We start from the raw sequence: 20,422 nt of genomic DNA on the forward strand, positions 1-20,422 counted from the left end.
ATCACGGTGTCTGCACAGTTTCCTCGAGCCATAGACTGTGAAAAGAAGCCTCGAACGCACAGCAAGTTGATACTGTGAGATTACAAAACTTTTGAAATCATGACGAGAGAGACTCAATGAATATTTACATTTACATTTTAGTCATTTAGCAGACGCTCTTATTCAGAGCAACTTACAGTTAGTGAGTGCATACATTTTCATACTGGCCCCCCGTGGGAATCAAACCCACAACCCTGGTGTTGCAAGCGCCATGCTCTACCAACTGAGCTACACGGGACTACATACAGCAAAGAGCTGCTGTTTTTATGAGTAAGTTCATGTTTAAATTGTTATTCAGTGTCAACACTTTTATAAGCCATAAAATATGCGTTATCCCTATTTCCACTCACGCTACAACTAGCTGCAATGAATGAACATAGCAAAGTGTTCCGATAAGCTTGCGTTATTATTATTAGCAGCTTGTGTCTTTTTTTAATATTGAGGAATATTTCACTTTCTCTGGTCATAAGAGTAACACAATGAATTGGTGCATGAGGCAGAAATAATGCAGTGCAACTTGCGTTTCGCCATCAGCTGGAAGACTGTCCCCTTTTCTCAACGGAGGGACGGTAAGTCAGCCTCACCGCTGCTCCCTCCCTCCCCGCAGACTGACCATCAGATGCAGGCCATCAGTCCAGTAAAAAAATTGCAAATTATTAAGCTCACTCAGCTGTGCCTCACAAGTAATACAACAAATGATCTATTGCCAGTGTGATCATATACCTTCAATTTTAAATAATTTCAAAAAAGTCTGAGAAGAACAACATTGGCAGGGTAATTCAAGCATAGCCAATATGCAGTGATAATGTATTGGGCCTATAGCCTACTGCACAAACCTCATTGCGACAGAACAGTTTTTGGTTAATGTTGCATAGGCTTACGTTTTTTAAGTGATGTTTAAAAAAAATCTGAGCGGTAGATCTTGGCTTGCATTTTGACTCAAAGTGATTTTGACTCAGAAAAGGTTGGTGACCACTGTTATACAGTGTTCAAAGTTTCCAAGAGCACAGTGCTCTCCATCATTGTGTAATTGAAAACATATGGAACTACCCAGACTCGAGCTGGCCGTCTGACCAAACTGAGCAACCGGGCAAGAAGGACCTTGGTCAGGGAGGTGACCAAGAACCCAATGACCACTCTGACAGAACTACCGAGTTCCTTGGCTGAGATGGTAGAACCTGCCAGAAGCACAACAGTCTCTACAGCACTTTATGGGAGAGTGGCCAGACGGAAGCCACTCCTGAGAAAAAGGCATGCCTGGAGTTTGCAAAAAGGCACGTGAAAGACTCTGAGAGTATAAGGCAAAATATTATGTGGTCTGATGAGACTGGAATGGAACTCTTTGGCCTGAATGCAAAGTGCTATGTCTGGGGAAAACCAGGCATAGCTCATCATCGTCTAACACCATCCCTATGGGCGAAGATTTACGTTCCAACAGGACAATGACCCCAAACATACAGCCAAAGTAATGCTGGAATGGCTTCAGAACAAAAATTTGAAAATCCTTGAGTGGCCCCGCCAAAGCCCAGACTTGAATCCCATTGAAAATATTTGGAAAGACTTGAAGATTGCTGTTCACCGCCACTCCCCATCTAATTTAACAGAGCTTGAGAAAATCTGCAAGGAAGAATGGGAAAGAATCCCCAAATCCAGATGTACAGTGAGGGAAAAAAGTATTTGATCCCCTGCTGATTTTGGACGTTTGCCCACTGATAAAGAAATGATCAGTCTATAATTTTAATGGTAGGTTTATTTGAACAGTGAGAGACAGAATAACAACAACAAAATCCAGAAAAACGCATGTCAAAAATTTTATAAATGATTTGCATTTTAATGATCAGAAATTAATGATTTAATGATCATGAAATCAGCAGGGCATCAAATACTTTTTTCCCTCACTGTATTTGACCCCCTCTCAATCACAAATATTTCTGGCTCCCAGGTGTCTTTTATACAGGTAACGAGCTGAGATTAGGAGCACACTCTTAAACAGACACCTGTCCACAGAAACAATCAATCAATCAGATTCCAAACTCTCCACCATGGCCAAGACCAAAGAGCTCTCCAAGGATGTCAGGGACAAGATTGTAGACCTACACAAGGCTGGAATGGGCTACAAGACCATCGCCAAGCAGCTTGGTGAGAAGGTGACAACAGTTGGTGCGATTATTCGCAAATGGAAGAAACACAAAATAACTGTCAATCTCCCTCGGCCTGGGGCTCCATGTAAGATCTCAACTCGTGGAGTTGCAATGATCATGAGAACGGTGAGGAATCAGCCCAGAACTACACGGGAGGATCTTGTCAATGATCTCAAGGCAGCTGGGACCATAGTCACCAAGAAAACAATTGGTAACACACTACGCCGTGAAGGACTGAAATCCTGCAGTGCCCGCAAGGTCCCCCTGCTCAAGAAAGCACATATACATGCCCGTCTGAAGTTTGCCAATGATCATCTGAATGATTCAGAGGAAAACTGGGTGAAAGTGTTGTGGTCAGATGAGACCAAAATGGAGCTCTTTGGCATCAACTCAACTCGCCGTGTTTGGAGGAGGAGGAATGCTGCCTATGACCCCAAGAACACCATCCCCACCGTCAAACATGGAGGTGGAAACATTATGCTTTGGGGGTGTTTTTCTGCTAAGGGGACAGGACAACTTCACCGCATCAAAGGAACGATGGACGGGGCCATGTACCATCAAATGTTGGGTGAGAATCTCCTTCCCTCAGCCAGGTCATTGAAAATGGGTCGTGGATGGGTATTCCAGCATGACAATGACCCAAAACACACTGCCAAGGCAACAAAGGAGTGGCTCAAGAAGAAGCACATTAAGGTCCTGAAGTGGTCTAGCCAGTCTCCAGACCATAATCCCATAGAAAATCTGTGGAGGGAGCTGAAGGTTCGAGTTGCCAAACGTCAGGCTCGAAACCTTAATGACTTGGAGAAGATCTGCAAAGAGGAGTGGGACAAAATCCCTCCTGAGATGTGTGCAAACCTGGTGGCCCACAACAAGAGACGTCTGTGATTGCCAACAAGGGTATTGCCACCAACTACTAAGTCACGTTTTGCAGAGGATTCAAATACTTATTTCCCTCATTAAAATGCAAATCAATTTATAACATTTTTGACATGCGTTTTTCTGGATTTTGTTGTTGTTATTCTGTCTCTCACTGTTCAAATAAACCTACCATTAAAATTATAGACTGATCATGTCTTTGTCAATGGGCAAACGTACAAAATCAGCAGGGGATCAAATACTTTTTTCCCTCAATGTACAAAGCTGATACAGACATACCCAAGACGACTGTCAGGTCGTGTTGTAGGTGTGGTGTAGGAATCAAACGCAGGAAGCAGACTGAATTCCAAAAAGCTGTATTCCTGCCTAAACACAGGCAACAGGACGAAATAAGCCTGACAGCAAAATACGCACGAAGGCGAAAGACAATGCGCACAAACAGGTGCGTCAGGAAGAAATAAGTGCACACACAAGTGCAACGAACGCTCCAGCAAACAGTGGAGAAAATAACGCTCAACCGAGCAATACACAGACTGACGGTAACAATCACACACAACACAAGACAAACACAACGAGAAACTTATAGGACACTAATTACTACAAAACAGAAACAGGTGTAGAAACAAACAGACAAAAGCAAACGAACATGAAACATCAATCGGTGGCAGCTAGAATTCCCGGAGACGACGAACGCCGAAGCCTGCCCGAACAAGGGAGAGAGGCAGCCTCGGCCGAAACCGTGACAGTACCCCCCCCTTGACGCGCGGCTCCAGACGCGCGCCGACTCCGGCCTTGGGGACGACCCGGAGGCCGCGGCGCAGGGCGCGTCGGATACCCCCGATGGAATTCCGTCAGGAGCGACGGGTCCAAGATGTTTCTCCTCGGCACCCAGCACCGCTCCTCCGGACCGTACCCCTCCCACTCCACTAGATACTGAAGACCCCCTCTCCGACGTCTAGAATCCAAGATGGATCTCACAGTGTACGCCGGTACCCCCTCGATGTCCAACGGGGCCGGGGGGGTCTCCAAGATCTCATGTTCTTGGAGTGGGCCTGCTACCACCGGCCTGAGAAGGGACACATGGAACGAGGGGTTAATACACTTATACTCAACTGGTAACTGTAATCTATAACATACCTCGTTCAACCTTCTCAGGACTTTAAATGGCCCTACAAACCGCCGACCCAGCTTCCGACAGGGCAGGCGGAGGGGCAGGTTTCTGGCAGAGAGCCAGACTCGATCTCCAGGTGCGTACACTGGCCCCTCACTGCGGTGTAGGTCGGCGCTCGTCTTCTGTCGACGTATGGCACGCTGCAGATGGACGTGTGCAGCGTCCCCACGTCTCCTCCGAGCGCCGCACCCACTCATCCACAGCGGGGGGCCTCGATCTGGCTCTCATGCCATGGTGCCAGAACCGGCTGGTACCCCCAAAACACACTGAAAAGGGGGTTAGTTGGGTGGAGGAGTGGCGGAGAGAGTTCTGTGCCATCTCGGCCCAGGGCACATATCTCGCCCACTCCTCCGGCCGATCCCGGCAGTACGTTCTGAGAAACCTACCCACATCCTGGTTAACGCGTTCCACCTGCCCATTACTCTCCGGGTGGTAACCCGAGGTGAGGCTCACCGAGACCCCCAACCGCTCCATAAAAGCTCTCCAGACTCTGGAGGTGAATTGGGGACCTCGGTCAGCCACAATGTCCTCGGGCACCCCGTAGTGCCGGAACACATGGGTGAATATAGCTTCGGCGGTCTGCAGGGCAGTAGGAAGACCCGGCATGGGGAGCAAACGACAGGCCTTAGAGAACCGGTCCACAACGACCAGGATGGTAGTATTCCCTTGAGAGAGGGGAAGGTCAGTTATAAAATCCACCGAGAGGTGGGACCATGGTCGTTGTGGAACGGGCAGGGGCAGTAACTTGCCCCTAGGCAGATGTCTAGGCGCCTTACACTGGGCGCACACCGAGCAGGAGGAAACATAAACCCTCACATCCCTGGCCAACGTGGGCCACCAATATTTGGCACTAAGACAGTGCACTGTCCGGCCGATACCCGGGTGTCCAGAGGAGGGTGACGTGTGAGCCCAATAGATCAATCGATCCCGACACTCGAGCGGAACATACTTCCGACCCTCCGGGCATTGTGGTGGACTAGGGTCGGTGCGTAATGCCCGCTCGAGCTCAGAATCGAGCTCCCACACCACCGGTGCCACTAGACACGACTCCGGCAGTATGGGAGTGGGCTCCACGAACCTCTCCTCCCCGTCATACAGCCGAGACAGCGCATCTGCCTTCCCGTTTTGTGACCCAGGGATGTAGGTGATCTTAAAAGAGAAACGGGTCAAAAACATACTCCATCTAGCCTGCCGAGGGTTCAGCCTCCTCGCTGCCCGGATGTACTCCAGGTTACGGTGGTCCGTCAAAATGAGGAAAGGGTGTTGAGCCCCCTCAAGCCAGTGCCTCCACACCTTAAGGGCCTGTACCACAGCTAACAGCTCCCTGTCCCCTATGTCATAATTTCGCTCCGCCGGGCTGAGCTTCTTGGAATAGAAGGCACAGGGGCGGAGTTTAGGTGGCGCGCCTGACCGTTGTGAAAGCACGGCGCCAATACCGGCCTCAGACGCGTCCACCTCTACCTGAAATGGTAAAGAGGGATCCGGATGCGCCAGCACCGGAGCCGAGGTAAACAGGTCCTTCAGCCTCCCAAACGCCCTGTCCGCCTCGACTGACCACTGCAGACGCACCCGGACCCCCTTCAAGAGAGACGTGATGGGAGCTGCCACTTGCCCAAAACCCCGGATAAACCTCCGGTAGTAATTCGCAAACCCCAAAAACTGCTGCACCTCTTTCACAGTGGTTGGTGTTTGCCAATTACGCACGGCCGACGCTTCGGTCTACCTCCATCTTCACCCCTGACGCGGACAACTGATACCCCAAAAAGGAGATAGACTCCTGGAAAAACAGACACTTCTCTGCCTTCACATACAGGTCGTGCTCCACCAGCCTCCGCAACACTCTGCGCACCAGGGCCACATGCTCGACACGGGTAGGTGAGTACACGAGAATGTCATCTATGTACACAACGACTCCCTGTCCCTGCATGTCCCTGAAGATCTCATCCACAAATGATTGGAAAACCGACGGAGCATTCATCAACCCGTATGGCATGACTAGATACTCGTAATGGCCCGAGGTGGTACTAAAGGCTGTTTTCCATTCATCATCCTTCTTGATGCGCACCAAGTTGTACGCGCTCCTGAGATCTAATTTCGTGAAGAAACGCGCCCCATGCAACGACTCAGTCATGGTCGCAATCAGCGGGAGTGGATAACTATACTTCACCGTAATCTGATTGAGACCACGGTAATCGATGCACGGACGCAAACCACCATCCTTCCTCTTCACGAAAAAGAAACTCGAGGACGCGGGGGAAGTGGGACGGCCGTATGTATCCTTGTCTCAGCGATTCGTCTATGTAAATCTCCATAGCTTTCTTCTCCTCCTGAGACAGAGGATACACATGACTCCGTGGGAGCGCAGCTCCTGCCTGAAGGTTTATCGCACAATCCCCCTGCCTATGGGGTGGCAACCGCGTCGCCCTCGCCTTACTAAACGCGATAGCCAAATCCCCATACTCAGGTGGAATGTGCAATGCGGGCACCTGGTTTGGACTCTCCACCGAGGTAGCCCCTACGGAAACGCCCAAACATCTACCCACACACTGAGCAGACCACTCCATCAGAGCCCTCTCCTGCCACGAAATCACTGGGTTATGGGTACTCAACCAGGGCATGCCCAGCACCACCGGATACGCAGGAGAGTCAATCAGGAACAGCTGAATCATCTCCTGATGATCCCCCCTGCGCACACATCCTAAGTGGCGCCGTGACCTCCCTGATCAAGCCCGTACCCAACGGACGACTATCTAGGGCGTGAACGGGAAAAGGAACATCAACAGGAATGAGGGGAATCCCTAACGCTAAACAAAACTTTTTATCAATAAAATTCCCAGCTGCGCCTGAATCTACCAGCGCCTTATGCTGGGCATGAGGTGCTACCTGTGGAAAACATACAGGCATACAGAAATGGGCAACAGAGAGCTCTGGGTGAGTGGGGCGCCTACTCACCTGGAAGGAATCCCCAGTGCGGGACCTGTCGTCATCTCCCCTAGGAGGCCATCCCCAGCACCTAGCCGCGGTGTGTCCTCCCCGACCACAGTTGGTGCAGTGGATGGACCCCCTAGTCTGCCGACTCCTCCTATCTCTAGCGCCAGCGCCCCCAGAGCTCCATAGGACACGGCTCGGATGCGCTGGAGGATGGAATGGACGGACCCCCTCAGGACGTCCGCGGGTAGCCAATAGGTTATCTAACCTGATTGACATGTCGACCAGCTGGTCGAAAGTGAGACTGGTGTCCCTACAGGCCAGCTCCCGACGGACGTCCTCTCTGAGGCTACATCGGTATAGATCGATGAGGGCCCGCTCATTCCACCCTGCATCTGCCGCTAGAGTACGGAATTCGAGTGCGAATTCCTGGGCACTCCTCCTCCCCTGCCTGAGGAAGACCAGACGCTCCCCGCCGCTTTCCCCTCCGGGGGATGGTCGAACACCGCCCTAAAGCGGCGGGAGAACTCGGTGTATGTAATAGTCGTGGCGTCGATCTTCCTCCACTCCGCGTTGGCCCACTCCAACGCTTTACCGGCCAGGCAGGAGATCAGGGCGGACACGCTCTCATGCCCTGAAGGTGCCGGATGTACTGTGGCCAGGTACAGCTCTACCTGGAGCAGGAATCCCTGACACCCAGCTGCGGTCCCGTCGTAGGACCTCGGGAGAGATAGTCGGACTCCGCGAGGTTCCGGCGCTGGACTGGGTGGGCTGGCCGATGGTGCTGGCAGGGCGGCTGGCGGTGGAGGCGGACCCCAGCCTCGGAGGGTGGTCATCACCTCCTGCAGGGCGGCCCCCATCTGCAGGAGCTGCTCTTGCTGTTCCCGAACCTGGGTTTCCAGTCTTGAATGTGCTGCTTCGGCTCCTGCTGATTCCATACTGTAAGGTGTGTGATTCTGTCAGGTCGTGTTGTAGGTGTGGTGTAGGAATCAAACGCAGGAAGCAGACTGAATTCCAAAAAGCTGTATTCCTGCCTAAACACAGGCAACAGGACGAAATAAGCCTGACAGCAAAATATGCACGAAGGCGAAAAGACAATGCGCACAAACAGGTGCGTCAGGAAGAAATAAGTGCACACACAAGTGCAACGAACGCTCCAGCAAACAGTGGAGAAAATAACGCTCAACCGAGCAATACACAGACTGACGGTAACAATCACACACAACACAAGACAAACACAACGAGAAACTTATAGGACACTAATTACTACAAAACAGAAACAGGTGTAGAAACAAACAGACAAAAGCAAACGAACATGAAACATCAATCGGTGGCAGCTAGAATTCCGGAGACGACGAACGCCGAAGCCTGCCCGAACAAGGGAGAGAGGCAGCCTCGGCCGAAACCGTGACAACGACTCAAAGCTGTAATCGCCACCAAAGGTGCTTCTACAAAGTATTGACTCAGGGGTATTAATACTTATGTAAATTAGATATCTCTGTATTTAATTTTCAATACATTTGCAAAAGTATCTAAAAACATGTTTTCACTTTGTCATTTTGGGGTATTGTGTGTAGATGGGTGGGAAAAATATTGGTTTAATCCTTTTTGATTTCAGGCTGTAACACAAGAAATGTGGAATTAGTCAAGGTGTATGAATACTTTCTGAAGTCAGGGTATAAAGAAGAATATATAAAGCTAGGCACTGTGCTAACTTCTGTAACTACTGTACTAAGCTAAATCTGTGTGTGTCTGACAGGATGGCGGTTCGCAGAGCCCAAGGAGGTCGTCCCTGCCCCGGCCTGCCTCGGTCCCGCGGCCTGCCTCTATCCTGAGCCGGCGTACCCACCACCACACACACGACCAGGAGGAGAGCTCCACCTCTATCACCAGCTCCGGCTCTACCGCACCCCGTAGACCCACGTGTAAGTCACTTATTTTTTTAGTGAGTGCATACATTTTTCATACTGGCCCCCCGTGGGAATTGAACCCACAACCCTGGCGTTGCAAGCGCCATGCTCTACCAACTGAGCTACAGGAGGCCCCTCCTCCACCATCCCCTCACCCTGATACACTGGTCTCTCTCTTTCTGTTTTGATCTGGCTCTCGCTCTTTTTTTTCTCTCTTGATTTTGCTCTTGACCTTTCTCTCGCCCTATCTCTCTCTCGCCCTATCTCTCTCTCGCCCTATCTCTCTCTTTCTCTCACCCTATCTCTCTCTCGCCCTATCTCTCTTTCTCTCGCCCTATCTCTCTCTCGCCCTATCTCTCTCTTTCTCTCGCCCTATCTCTCTCTCGCCCTATCTCTCTCTTTCTCTCGCCCTATCTCTCTCTCGCCCTATCTCTCTCTCGCCCTATCTCTCTCTTTCTCTCACCCTATCTCTCTCTCGCCCTATCTCTCTTTCTCTCGCCCTATCTCTCTCTCGCCCTATCTCTCTCTTTCTCTCGCCCTATCTCTCTCTCGCCCTATCTCTCTCTTTCTCTCGCCCTATCTCTCTCTCGCTCTATCTCTCTATTTCTCTCGCCCCATCTTTCTCTCGCCCTATCTCTCTCTTTCTCTCGCCCTATCTCTCTCTTTCTCTCGCCCTATCTCTCTCTCGCCCTATCTCTCTCTCGCCCTATCTCTCTCTCGCCCTATCTATTTCTCACCATATCTCTCTCTTGCTCTATCTCTCTCTTTCTCTCACCCCATCTTTCTCTCGCCCTATCTCTCTCTCGCTCTATCTCTCTATTTCTCTCGCCCTATCTCTCTCTCGCCCTATCTCTCTCTCGCCCTATCTCTCTCTCGCCCTATCTATTTCTCACCATATCTCTCTCTTGCTCTATCTCTCTCTTTCTCTCACCCCATCTTTCTCTCGCCCTATCTCTCTCGCCCTATCTCTCTCGCCCTATCTCTCTCTTTCTCTCGCCCTCTCTCTCTCGCCCTATCTCTCTCTCTCGCCCTATCTCTCTCTCGCCCTATCTCTCTCTTTCTCTCACCCTCTCTCTCTCTCGCCCTATCTCTCTCTTTCTCTCACCCTATCTCTCTATTTCTCTCACCCTATCTCTCTCTCACCCTATCTCTCTCTTTCTCTCGCCCTATCTCTCTCTCGCCCTATTTCTCTCTCCCTATTTCTCTCTCCCTATCTCTCTCTCGCCCTATCTGTCTCTTGCCCTATCTCTCTCTCGCCCTATCTTTCTCTCGCCCTATCTCTCTCGCCCTATCTCTCTCTCGCCCTCTCTCTCTGTTTAATCCTCTACCGCTCATCCTCTCCTCTAGCATTCAGTACAGAGGTCAGGGCGGAGCATAGGACAGGACGCGCCCCTAGTTGGACAGGTAGAGAGGAACTCTCAATCTCATCCAGTCCCATCCAGTTTCATCCATGTCTAACTTGGTCCCTCTTCATCTCAACTGGTTTCACCTAGTCCTGCAGTGTCTCACCTAGTCCTGCAGTGTCTCACCTAGTCTCATCTTGTCTCACATGGTCTCACCCAGTCTCGTCCAGTTCATCTCTATGTGTGTTCAATATCCCATTCTTAGTAAGAGATTACTTGTTGGAATGTCTCATCCTTGGCAGTTACCCACTGGGCACACACTGATTGAATCAACATTGTTTCCACGTCATTTCAATGAAGTTACGTTGAACTAAAGTGGAATAGACATTGAATTGACGTCTGTGCTCAGTGGTAGTAAGCCTATAGTTCGTGTTTCATTAACCTCTTTTATTATATTAACTACATTGTTTCATCTAATTTGTGTTTGTTTTGATCCACTCTTCATCTGACCAACTTCTATAGTTTGGTGCAGTAATGTTAGCCTGGTCCCAGATCTGTTTGTGCTGTCTTTCCAACTCGTATGGATCATAGACAACACAAAACTGCACCAGGATAGAGTAATGCTGAGAGATGCCCAACCTAATTGACCTTTGAGTAACCTCTCTATATGACCTCTGTGACCTTTATATGACCTCCCCACACCCAGGCACACAGTCGATGCGTTCCCGTTCGCTGTGCAGTGGCCCCACCACACCCCGCACGCCAGGGTCCACAGCCATCTCCCCTGGTACCCCTCCCAGCTACAGCTACTCCTGTCGCACACCCGGGACCCCTCGCACCCCCGGCACACCACGTTCTCGAAGCCTGCTGCAGGAGAAGAAGGTATGGTCTGCCTCCGAAATGGCACCCTAGGTAACCGGTTCAATAGAGCTGGAAAGGAAGCAATGGTGTTGTACTGTGCTCGTTTGAGGCAAGTACTCAATAAGTGTTTTAAATTGAATTGTATTTGATTTGATTTATTTAGACTTGATTTATTCAGGAGATCATATTGAGACATCTCTTTTCCAAATGAGACCACAGTATATCATGAAAGCAATTTATCGTTGGCAATTTAGGTCCCAATTAATTAATTAATTAATTAATTCAAGGTGGCTCTGCTCCGCACCCCTCCCAAGTCACCTGCCACCACCCCCAAACAGCTCCGCATCCTTAACCAGCCCCTGCCCGACCTCAAGAACATCAAGTCCAAGATCGGCTCCACAGATAACATCAAGTACCAGCCCAAGGGGGGACAGGTTAGTGCCCCTTTGGTTACCTAATGTACCCACCCTCCCTCTCTTTTGTCCTTCTCCTTATTTATCCTCCCTTTCTACCTCAGTCTTGTATTGTATTTGACTGATGCTGTATCTGCTAGTTATTTTTCCAGGGCTTCTACCCAGCCTTTCAGACCCTGTTCCTCCCTCCTCTGTCCCTCTCTCTGTCTTTCATGTCCCTCTTCGTGTTCTTAGCCTGTCGCTCCCTTGTTACTGTAGCTCTGTCCTCCCTCAGTCTGTCTGTCTGGTCTCTGTTTGCTGGGTCATGGTTTTAAAAGGAGGGCAATGAGAAAGATGTCTCATTTTGGTGTAGCAGCTGAGCTTTTCAAATGGGTGAGACATAAAAAGGATGAGTGCTTGGGGACGTTTTCTCTGTCAGGTCCCTCTGTAGTTCACCATCGATGCTAAATAATATTCTGGAACTCCTCTACCTGTCTGGCCTCCCAGATGGGATGCATTGCCTAGGCAACCAAATGATAATTTACTACAACACCATGCTGAAACAAGGTAGTGTCTCTAGACAGATGGTTTGCTTCCAGCAATGTACAGTGGCTTGCGAAAGTATTCACCCCCCTTGGCATTTTTCCTATTTTGTTGCCTTACAACCTGGAATTAAAATGGATTTTGGGGGGTTTGTATCATTTGATTTACACAACATGCCTACCACTTTGAAGATGCAAAATATGTTTTTGCGTGAAACAAACAAGAAATAAGACAAAAAAACTGAAAACTTGAGCGTGCATAACTATTCACCCCCCCAAAGTCAATACTTTGTAGAGCCACCTTTTGCAGCAATTACAGCTGCAAGTCTCTTTTTTTGCCCATTCTTCAAGGCAAAACTGCTCCAGCTCCTTCAAGTTGGATGGGTTCCGCTGGTGTACAGCAATCTTTAAGTCATACCACAGATTCTCAACTGGATTGAGGTCTGGGCTTTGACTAGGCCATCCCAAGACATTTAAATGTTTCCCCTTAAACCACTTGAGTGTTGCTTTAGCAGTATGCTTAGGGTCATTGTCCTGCTGGAAGGTGAACCTCCGTCCCAGTCTCAAATCTCTGGAAGACTGAAACAGGTTTCCCTCAAGAATTTTCCTGTATTTAGCGCCATCCATCATTCCTTCAATTCTGACCAGTTTCCCAGTCCCTGCCGATGAAAACATCCCCACAGCATGATGCTGCCACCACCATTCTTCACTGTGGGGATGGTGTTCTCAGGTGATGAGAGGTGTTGGGTTTGCGCCAGACATAGCGTTTTCCTTGATGGCCAAAAAGCTGAATTTTAGTCTTATCTGACCAGAGTACCTTCTTCCATATGTTTGGGTAGTCTCCCACATGCCTTTTGGCGAACACCAAACATGTTAGCTTATTTTTTTTCTTTAAGCAATGGCTTTTTTCTGGCACTCTTCCGTAAAGACCAGCTCTGTGGAGTGTACGGCTTAAAGTGGTCCTATGGACAGATACTCCAATCTCTGCTGTGGAGCTTTGCAGCTCCTTCAGGGTTATCTTTGGTCTCTTTGTTCCTCTCTGATTAACTTTTCCGTTATTTATTTTTTTGAATTTTTGGAAACAAGTAATTTTTTTCATTTCACTTCACCAATTTGGACTATTTTGTGTATGTCCATCACATGAAATCCAAATAAAAATCAATTTAAATTACAGGTTGTAATGCAAAAAAAAATAAAAATATGCTAAAACTGGATAGTTTGCCTCTTCTCTCCTTACAGTGCATTCGGAAAGTTTTCAGACCCCTTTACTTTTTCCACATTTTGTTACGTTACAACCTTATTCTAAAATGGATGAATGTTTTTTTTCTTCATCAATCTTCACAAAATACCCCATAATGACAAAGCGAAAACAATAACAATAAAAAATAAAAAACAGAAATCCTTATTTACATACGTTTCAGACCCTTTCCTATGAGACTTGAAATTGAGCTCAGGTGCATCCTGTTTCCATTGATCATCCTTGAGATGTTTCTACAACTTGATTGGAATCCACCTGTGGTAAATTCAATTGATTGGACATGAGTTGGAAAGGCCCACACCTGTCTATATAAGGTCCCACAGTTGACCGTGCATGTCAGAGCAAAAACAAGGTCGAAGGAATTGTCCATAGAGCTCCGAGACACAGATCAGGGGAAGGGTACCAAAAAATTGCTGCAATATAGAAGGTCCCCAAGAACACAGTGGCCTCCATCATTCTTAAATGGAAGAAGTTTGGAACCACCAAGACTCTTCCTAGAGCTGGCTGCCCGGCCAAACTGAGCAATCGGGGAGAAGGGCCTTGGTCAGGGAGGTGACCAAGAACCCGATGGTCACTCTGACAGAGCTCCAGAGTTCCTCCGTGGAGATGGGAGAACCATCCAGAAGGACAACCATCTCCGCAACACCACCAATCAGGCATTCATGGTAGAGTGGCCAGAGGAAACCACTCCTCAGTAAAAGGCACATAGCCCGCTTGGAGTTTGTCAAAATGCACCTGAAGGACTCTCAGACAATGAGAAACAAGATTCTCTGGTCTGATGAAACCAAGTTTGAACTGAATGCCCAGTGTCACGTCTGGAGGAAACCTGGCACCAACGGTGAAGCATGGTGGTGCCAGCATCAATTTGTTGGGATGTTTTTCAGCGGCAGGGACTGGGAGAATAGTCAGGATCGAGGGAAAGATGAACGGAGCAAAGTACAGAGAGATCCTTGATGAAAACCTGCTCCAGAGTGCTCAGGACCTCAGACTGGGGCGACGGTACACCTTCCAACAGGACAACGACCCTAAGCACACAGCCAAGACAACGCAGGTGTGGCTTCGGGACAAGTCTCTGAATGTCCTTGAGTGGCCCAGCCAGAGTCCGGACTTGAACCCGATCAAACATATCTGGAGAGACCTGAAAATAGCTATGCAGCGACACTCACCATCCAACCTGACCGAGCTTGAGAGGATCTGTATATATATATATAAAAAACGGAAATATCACATTTGCATAAGTATTCAGACCCTTTACTCAGTCCTTTGTTGAAGCACATTTGGCAGCGATTACAGCCTCGAGTCGTCTTGGGTATGACGCTACAAGCTTGGCACACCTGTATTTGGGGAATTTCTCCCATTCTTCTCTGCAGATCCTCTCAAGCTCGATCAGGTTGGATGGTGTTCTAAACACCTGTTTTGCTTTGTCATTATTGGGTATTGTGTATAGATTGATGAGGGGAAAAAACAATTGAATCAATTTTAGAATAAGGCTGTAATGTAACAAAATGTAGAAAAACTCAAGGGGTCTGAATACTGTCTTTGGACAGTATTCAGACCCCTTGACTTTTTCTACATTTTGTATATATCGGCTGTTAGATGTAAACCAAGCTTACTTTTACTTTGCTGCTTTTGGGTAAAGTTTGTCGACTTGACTATGAAGTTGATACAAATATTATTTTAAATTGTATTTATTTTTTACAGTTATGACTGTTATTTTGTTTTCATGGCTGTCTTCATCCATAATCGTCAGTTACATGATTATATAATTACCGTGGCAAGCTGGACTAAACCCCTGGGTGACTGGCTGGCTGAAAGTGTCTCTGAAGGGTTCCAACAGAAAGTGACAACATAACCCCGTACTCAGTGACAGGAAGTGACAACATTAACCCGTAACCAGGGTTGACTGTCTGGGCATGGAGTTGCCACAGCTGCCAGGCTGCCATTCTCCCAACCTCTCAATGTTTGCATCCCAAATGTCACCCTATTCCCTAAATAGTGTACTACTTTTGACCAGAGCCTATGGGCCCTGGTAAAAAGTAGTGCTCTATAAAGTGGGCAGTGCCTGATTCTAACAGATTCTAACAGACTGTGTTAAATATGAATCACCCCTTTGAGGCGATGGTGTTTGTTTCTCCACTTTTTGGACTGGATGGATCCGAAGCAGTTGTAAGGTATGATTAATCTTTTAGCAGTCTCAGTAGTAGAACCCTAGACAGCTACTTAGAAACTGCTCTATTTGTGTTGGTAAGTGGTTAAATTGTTGGAGAAGCTAATTAATCATTTAGAAGACGACCAGACAGTTACTGGAATAGAGGGAGAAGTTGAGATTTTCTGCTCTTGGTGTCATTTACTATTCTTAATGTTATGAATTGTGGTAGGCTATTTCTTCTTCACTGTCTAAAAATATTTGAATTAAGAGGAATTTCTGGCTAGGATGGATAAGGGTAAACTAAACCCTTTTGTTTTAATTTCCTTCTTTTGTTGCCTGCACTGGTGTTGGCTACTGTTTTTTCTTTTAATTCACCTGATACCACCTCATGTTGTTACAGTGTTGCAAGCGGAACATATTGTTGTTATTACAAGCTGGGCTACCTTCAGCACTTGAAAGGGGCCTTGAAACCCTTTAAACACCAATACCGGCTATTTGCTTTCTCCTGTCTGCTGGTGTGTCCTCCATCTCAAGTGTGTCACCTTGTGTCTGGGAGTCTGTTGTTTTTGAGTGGCCATTGTTGCTCTTCTGAATTTCTCATATCATGTCTGTTCATCTCAGGGTTGTGGATCCTGCAGCCTTCCATCTTTATACAGTCTGTTCTAGGGAAAGATATACTGTATATAAAGCTATTTCTTCAATATTCAACTGAAAGACACCTTTCAGATACCTTTGGTTCTAACGACCACATAGACTTTACTCAGTGCTGCTGTCTAGGGATGCGTCCCAAATGGAACCCTATTCCCTATATAGTGCACTACTTTTGATCAGAGCCCTATGGAGACTGGTTAAAAGTTGTGTACTATAGAGGGTATAGGGCGCCATTTGGGATTGACTCTTACAGGATGCTATAGGGCCTTCAGTAGATCCTGATACATATACACAGCCCTATACAGTTCTTCCAACCAGCCCAGTAGTAGTAGCAGACCTACAGTATCCCAGTCCTGTAGCATAGCAGAACCTATACAGTACTTCCAACCAGCCCAGTAGCAGACCAAGTGTGCATCCCAAGTGGTACCCTATACCCTACATAGTGCACTACTTTTGACCAGAGCTTATATAGGAAATAGGTTGCCATTTGGGACACAGACAAGTCAGACCTACAGTATCCCATCCCTGAAGCATAGCAGAACTTATACAGTACTTCCAACCAGCCCAGTAGCAGTAACAAAACCTATACAGTATCCCATCTACAGTACAGTGACTCCCAATCTAGCTAGAACAATAATGTGTCTGCTTTTCTATCAGCAACACAGAGGCAGGGGCCAAACGGCCAACACAACAGAGCCCAAACGCAGCCCGTCGTGGATCTGGAGATTGCTCCTGCGCCTGGTCTCTCTCTCCTTATATCTGTCTGCTGCACACAGTGTGACGTGGGCCCCCATGCCAGCCAAAGACCCACTGGTATACAGTACCTTCATCTACCAAGTTCCCTCTTATTCCCTCACACACACACTGTCAAACACAAGAGACAAACACAAACAACCCACAGGGCACACACTGGTTGAATCAACGTTGTTTCTACGTCATTTCAATTGAATTACGTTAAACCAACGTGGAATAGACGTTGAATTGACGTCTGTGCCCAGTGGGACATGTCAAATCCTGCCAGGAAGTGAAGTCCCCCTTTGACCCAGAGGTAATTTCACAGTACTCTGGTTGCTGATTTATCAAAGGTCACTGTCCGATGCCCTATTCTACCACCCCTTTATGTAATGGTAGAAAGGGTCTTGAACTCCACCTACCTGCTGTGTGCTGTATCTACTGACATACTGTATCATCCCTATAAAGACATGTAGCCTTCTAGTGAATCTCCATCCAGTGCTCCTCTGATCATCATCAACAATTGTCCTGCCTTCATACAGAGCTATCTGTCTGTCCTCTTAATGCTGTGCCTATACGTCCCTTCCATAACATATAAGCTAAGCATCCATCCTCATCCTCATTTAAATAGCCACATTATATCTCTGTATTTCCTCTAGATTCAGATTTTAAACAAGAAGCTGGACTTCAGTCACGTACAGTCAAAATGCGGATCCAAGGATAACATGAAGCATTCTCCTCGTGGAGGCCATGTATGTACCTCTACCTACCGTTCTGTTCCCTCTCTCCCTTCTCCTCTCTCTGGCCTAGTAGGCTACACACTCATGTTGAACAATTGATGTACTTATGGAGACACCACTAGGCAGGGTTTAAAAAATCTGGTAACTTTCCCCAAATTCCCTGGTTTTCCCTGGAATCTGGGGGAAGTTACCAGAATTTTACAACCCTACCACCAACTGTTGTGCAAACTTTGTTTTGCGGACAAACTCATCAGAAAATTTGTCAGTTGTACGGCCTGAGTGTGTACTAGGCCTCATTTTCTCCTCTATTGGGAGATGAGTGGACTGTCTCCCCCTCTGGCACATGCCCGTACAGGGGCCACCCCTACCCTCAGCCAGGGTTCAAATTACAGGGGGGTGAGGAGGGGACTGGCACCCCCGTAATAAATCAGGGTCCTCCCCATAAGAATTGAAATATCAAGAACATTTAAAAATCAAGCCATTGTATAATTCCACCCCTGCTCCTATCCTTCTGTCCAACCCCAGCTTCCAGTCCTAGGTCAGCTTGTCTGCCGACATGCACAATCTGGCCCTCCTCTGTCCACTACAATGCAGCTAGCTCTGAGTTGTACCAACTCCCACCTTGGTATGTTTACAGAACTCTCTGATTAGCCTATAAGTGAAGATATATCCTTGTCTCTCCCTTGAAAAGCAAACTTTAGACTCAGTTCCATTAATCTCGGAACCCAGCACCACATCTAGCTAGCTACTGTAATGGGAGTACAGTTCCATTGATATGTGCACAAAACCAAAAACACTTAAATCACAGACTCCCTTTCCTGAGCACTTTGCTTCCTGTATGGTTCAGTATCTTATCTGAACAGCCTGATGATCAAAACTGAAGTCTCCTCTTCTTGTTCGTCATTCAGTTGTAATATATACCCACTCTAATGATGGAAGTATATATATTCACATGCAACAAAACAATGATGGTGTTGATGCAGTTTATCAACAACACATGTGCATCTACTGTATGTATCTTCCATGCAGAGTTAACATACTCAAACAATCATTTGTACCTCTCTGTACCTGTTATGACATGGAACACAATATGGAAGATTTAAACCTTTTCTATAGAGAGAAGCATTAAAATAACTATTCTTCACAGTATTGGCCTTAAAGTGGCGTAGGCCTATAGAGAATATGCATATATGTGTATGTGTGTAATAAGCATACTGTACATGGTGTATAGAGAAGTACAACATGAGGGGATTTATCAAAATGTTTGTGTTGTTGTGAGAGAAATGCAGTGGGAAGAAGAATGTTTTCTACTTGTTGTTTTTCTGTGAAGCTCCAGCAGTGACCTCCAACCAGATGACCTATTTGCCTATCTCTCTCTTCTTCCTCTGTTCTTTCTTTCTTTCTTTCTTTCTTTCTTTCTTTCTTTCTTTCTTTCTTTCTTTCTTTCTTTCTTTCTTTCTTTCTTTCTTTCTTTCTTTCTTTCTTTCTTTCTTTCTTTCTTTCTTTCTCACCACTTAAAACCACTTCAATCCACTGATCACAGTTTATCTTCCTCTCTCTACTATCTGCTGGCTTATGACTTTCTTCTCAATTTTCTTCCCCACTCTCTGCATGTCTAGCGTTATAATGTTATAAATGTGTTAAGATGTTTTATACTTTGCAGCGCGACCAATCCTGCTATTTTATGTTTGTGTCTCAATCAAACTTACTTTGTCTCTTTACAGCTACAGCAGACCCTGGCCCAATAACTGTGACTGTTTTAGAAATAAATCCTGTCCCTTAGCCATTCTAGTTTACATCCCATATTCACAGTCTATGGATGCATCCCAAATGGCACCATATTCCCCTAAATAGTACACTACTTTTGACCAGGACCTCTAGGGCTCTAGAAAAGACTGCCTGAATAGTTCTGGCAGATTCAGCACCCTGTGTCCCTGTTGACAGGCATGCAGTACATACAGCATTTCAGGGGATGTTACATTAGATTATATAATAATATAATAATATAATAATATAATATAATATAATATATTAATAATAATATAATATGCCATTTAGCAGACGCTTTTATCCAAAGCGACTTACAGTCATGTGCGCATACATTTTTACGTATGGGTGGTCCCGGGGATCGAACCCACTACCCTGGCGTTACAAGCGTCATGCTCTACCAATTGAGCTACAGAGGACCAAAGGATGGGAATTCTATCCCATCCTTTCAGCAAACAGTAGTGGGAAGGCGGGAAAGCAGATAAGTGAAGGAAGGAACCCACTGGGCACAGACGTCTATTCAACGTAATTTCATTGAAATGACGTGGAAACGTTGATTCAACCAGTGTGTGCCCAGTGGGAAGGAGGTGTAACAGAGTTGTAGGATACAGACAAAATCTAATGTGGAAAAACATTTAAAAAGACGAAGGTCTTGGCACAGTCCTTTATAAACTACACTGAACAAAAATATAAACACAAAATGTAAAGTGTTGGTTCCATGTTTCATGAGCTGGAATAACATATCCCAGAATTTTTCCAAACGCAGAAAAAGCTTATTTCTCTCAAATTTTGGCAACAAATATGTTTACATCCCTGTTAGTGAGGGGGTGAGGAGGAGGTTCGGTCAATAATAAAGCCCTTTTGTTAGGAAAAACTCATTCTGATTGGATGGGCCTCGCTCCCAAGTGGGTAGGCCTATGCC

General features: G+C 47.0%; 1 protein-coding gene across 7 annotated transcripts in view; it reads left to right on the forward strand.

The window, feature by feature from the left end:
* LOC121555138 (microtubule-associated protein 2-like) overlaps nt 1-20,422 on the forward strand; it is a 127,237-nt gene that overhangs the window by 97,376 nt on the left and 9,439 nt on the right. For 2 of the 7 annotated variants that reach the window (XM_041868942.2, XM_045212089.1), the window contains 4 exons: nt 8,915-9,080; nt 11,115-11,290; nt 11,557-11,703; nt 17,653-17,745. In XM_041868942.2, the coding sequence (XP_041724876.2) occupies nt 8,915-9,080; nt 11,115-11,290; nt 11,557-11,703; nt 17,653-17,745 (582 nt within the window). Of the gene's footprint in view, nt 1-8,914; nt 9,081-10,412; nt 10,470-11,114; nt 11,291-11,556; nt 11,704-16,918; nt 17,075-17,652; nt 17,746-20,422 lie in introns of all 7 variants that reach the window. The other 5 variants (XM_045212088.1, XM_045212090.1, XM_045212085.1 and 2 more) reach the window with 4 other exon arrangements.

Source organism: Coregonus clupeaformis, chromosome 40 (assembly GCF_020615455.1).
Source record: "Coregonus clupeaformis isolate EN_2021a chromosome 40, ASM2061545v1, whole genome shotgun sequence".
NCBI classification, from domain to species: domain Eukaryota; kingdom Metazoa; phylum Chordata; class Actinopteri; order Salmoniformes; family Salmonidae; genus Coregonus; species Coregonus clupeaformis.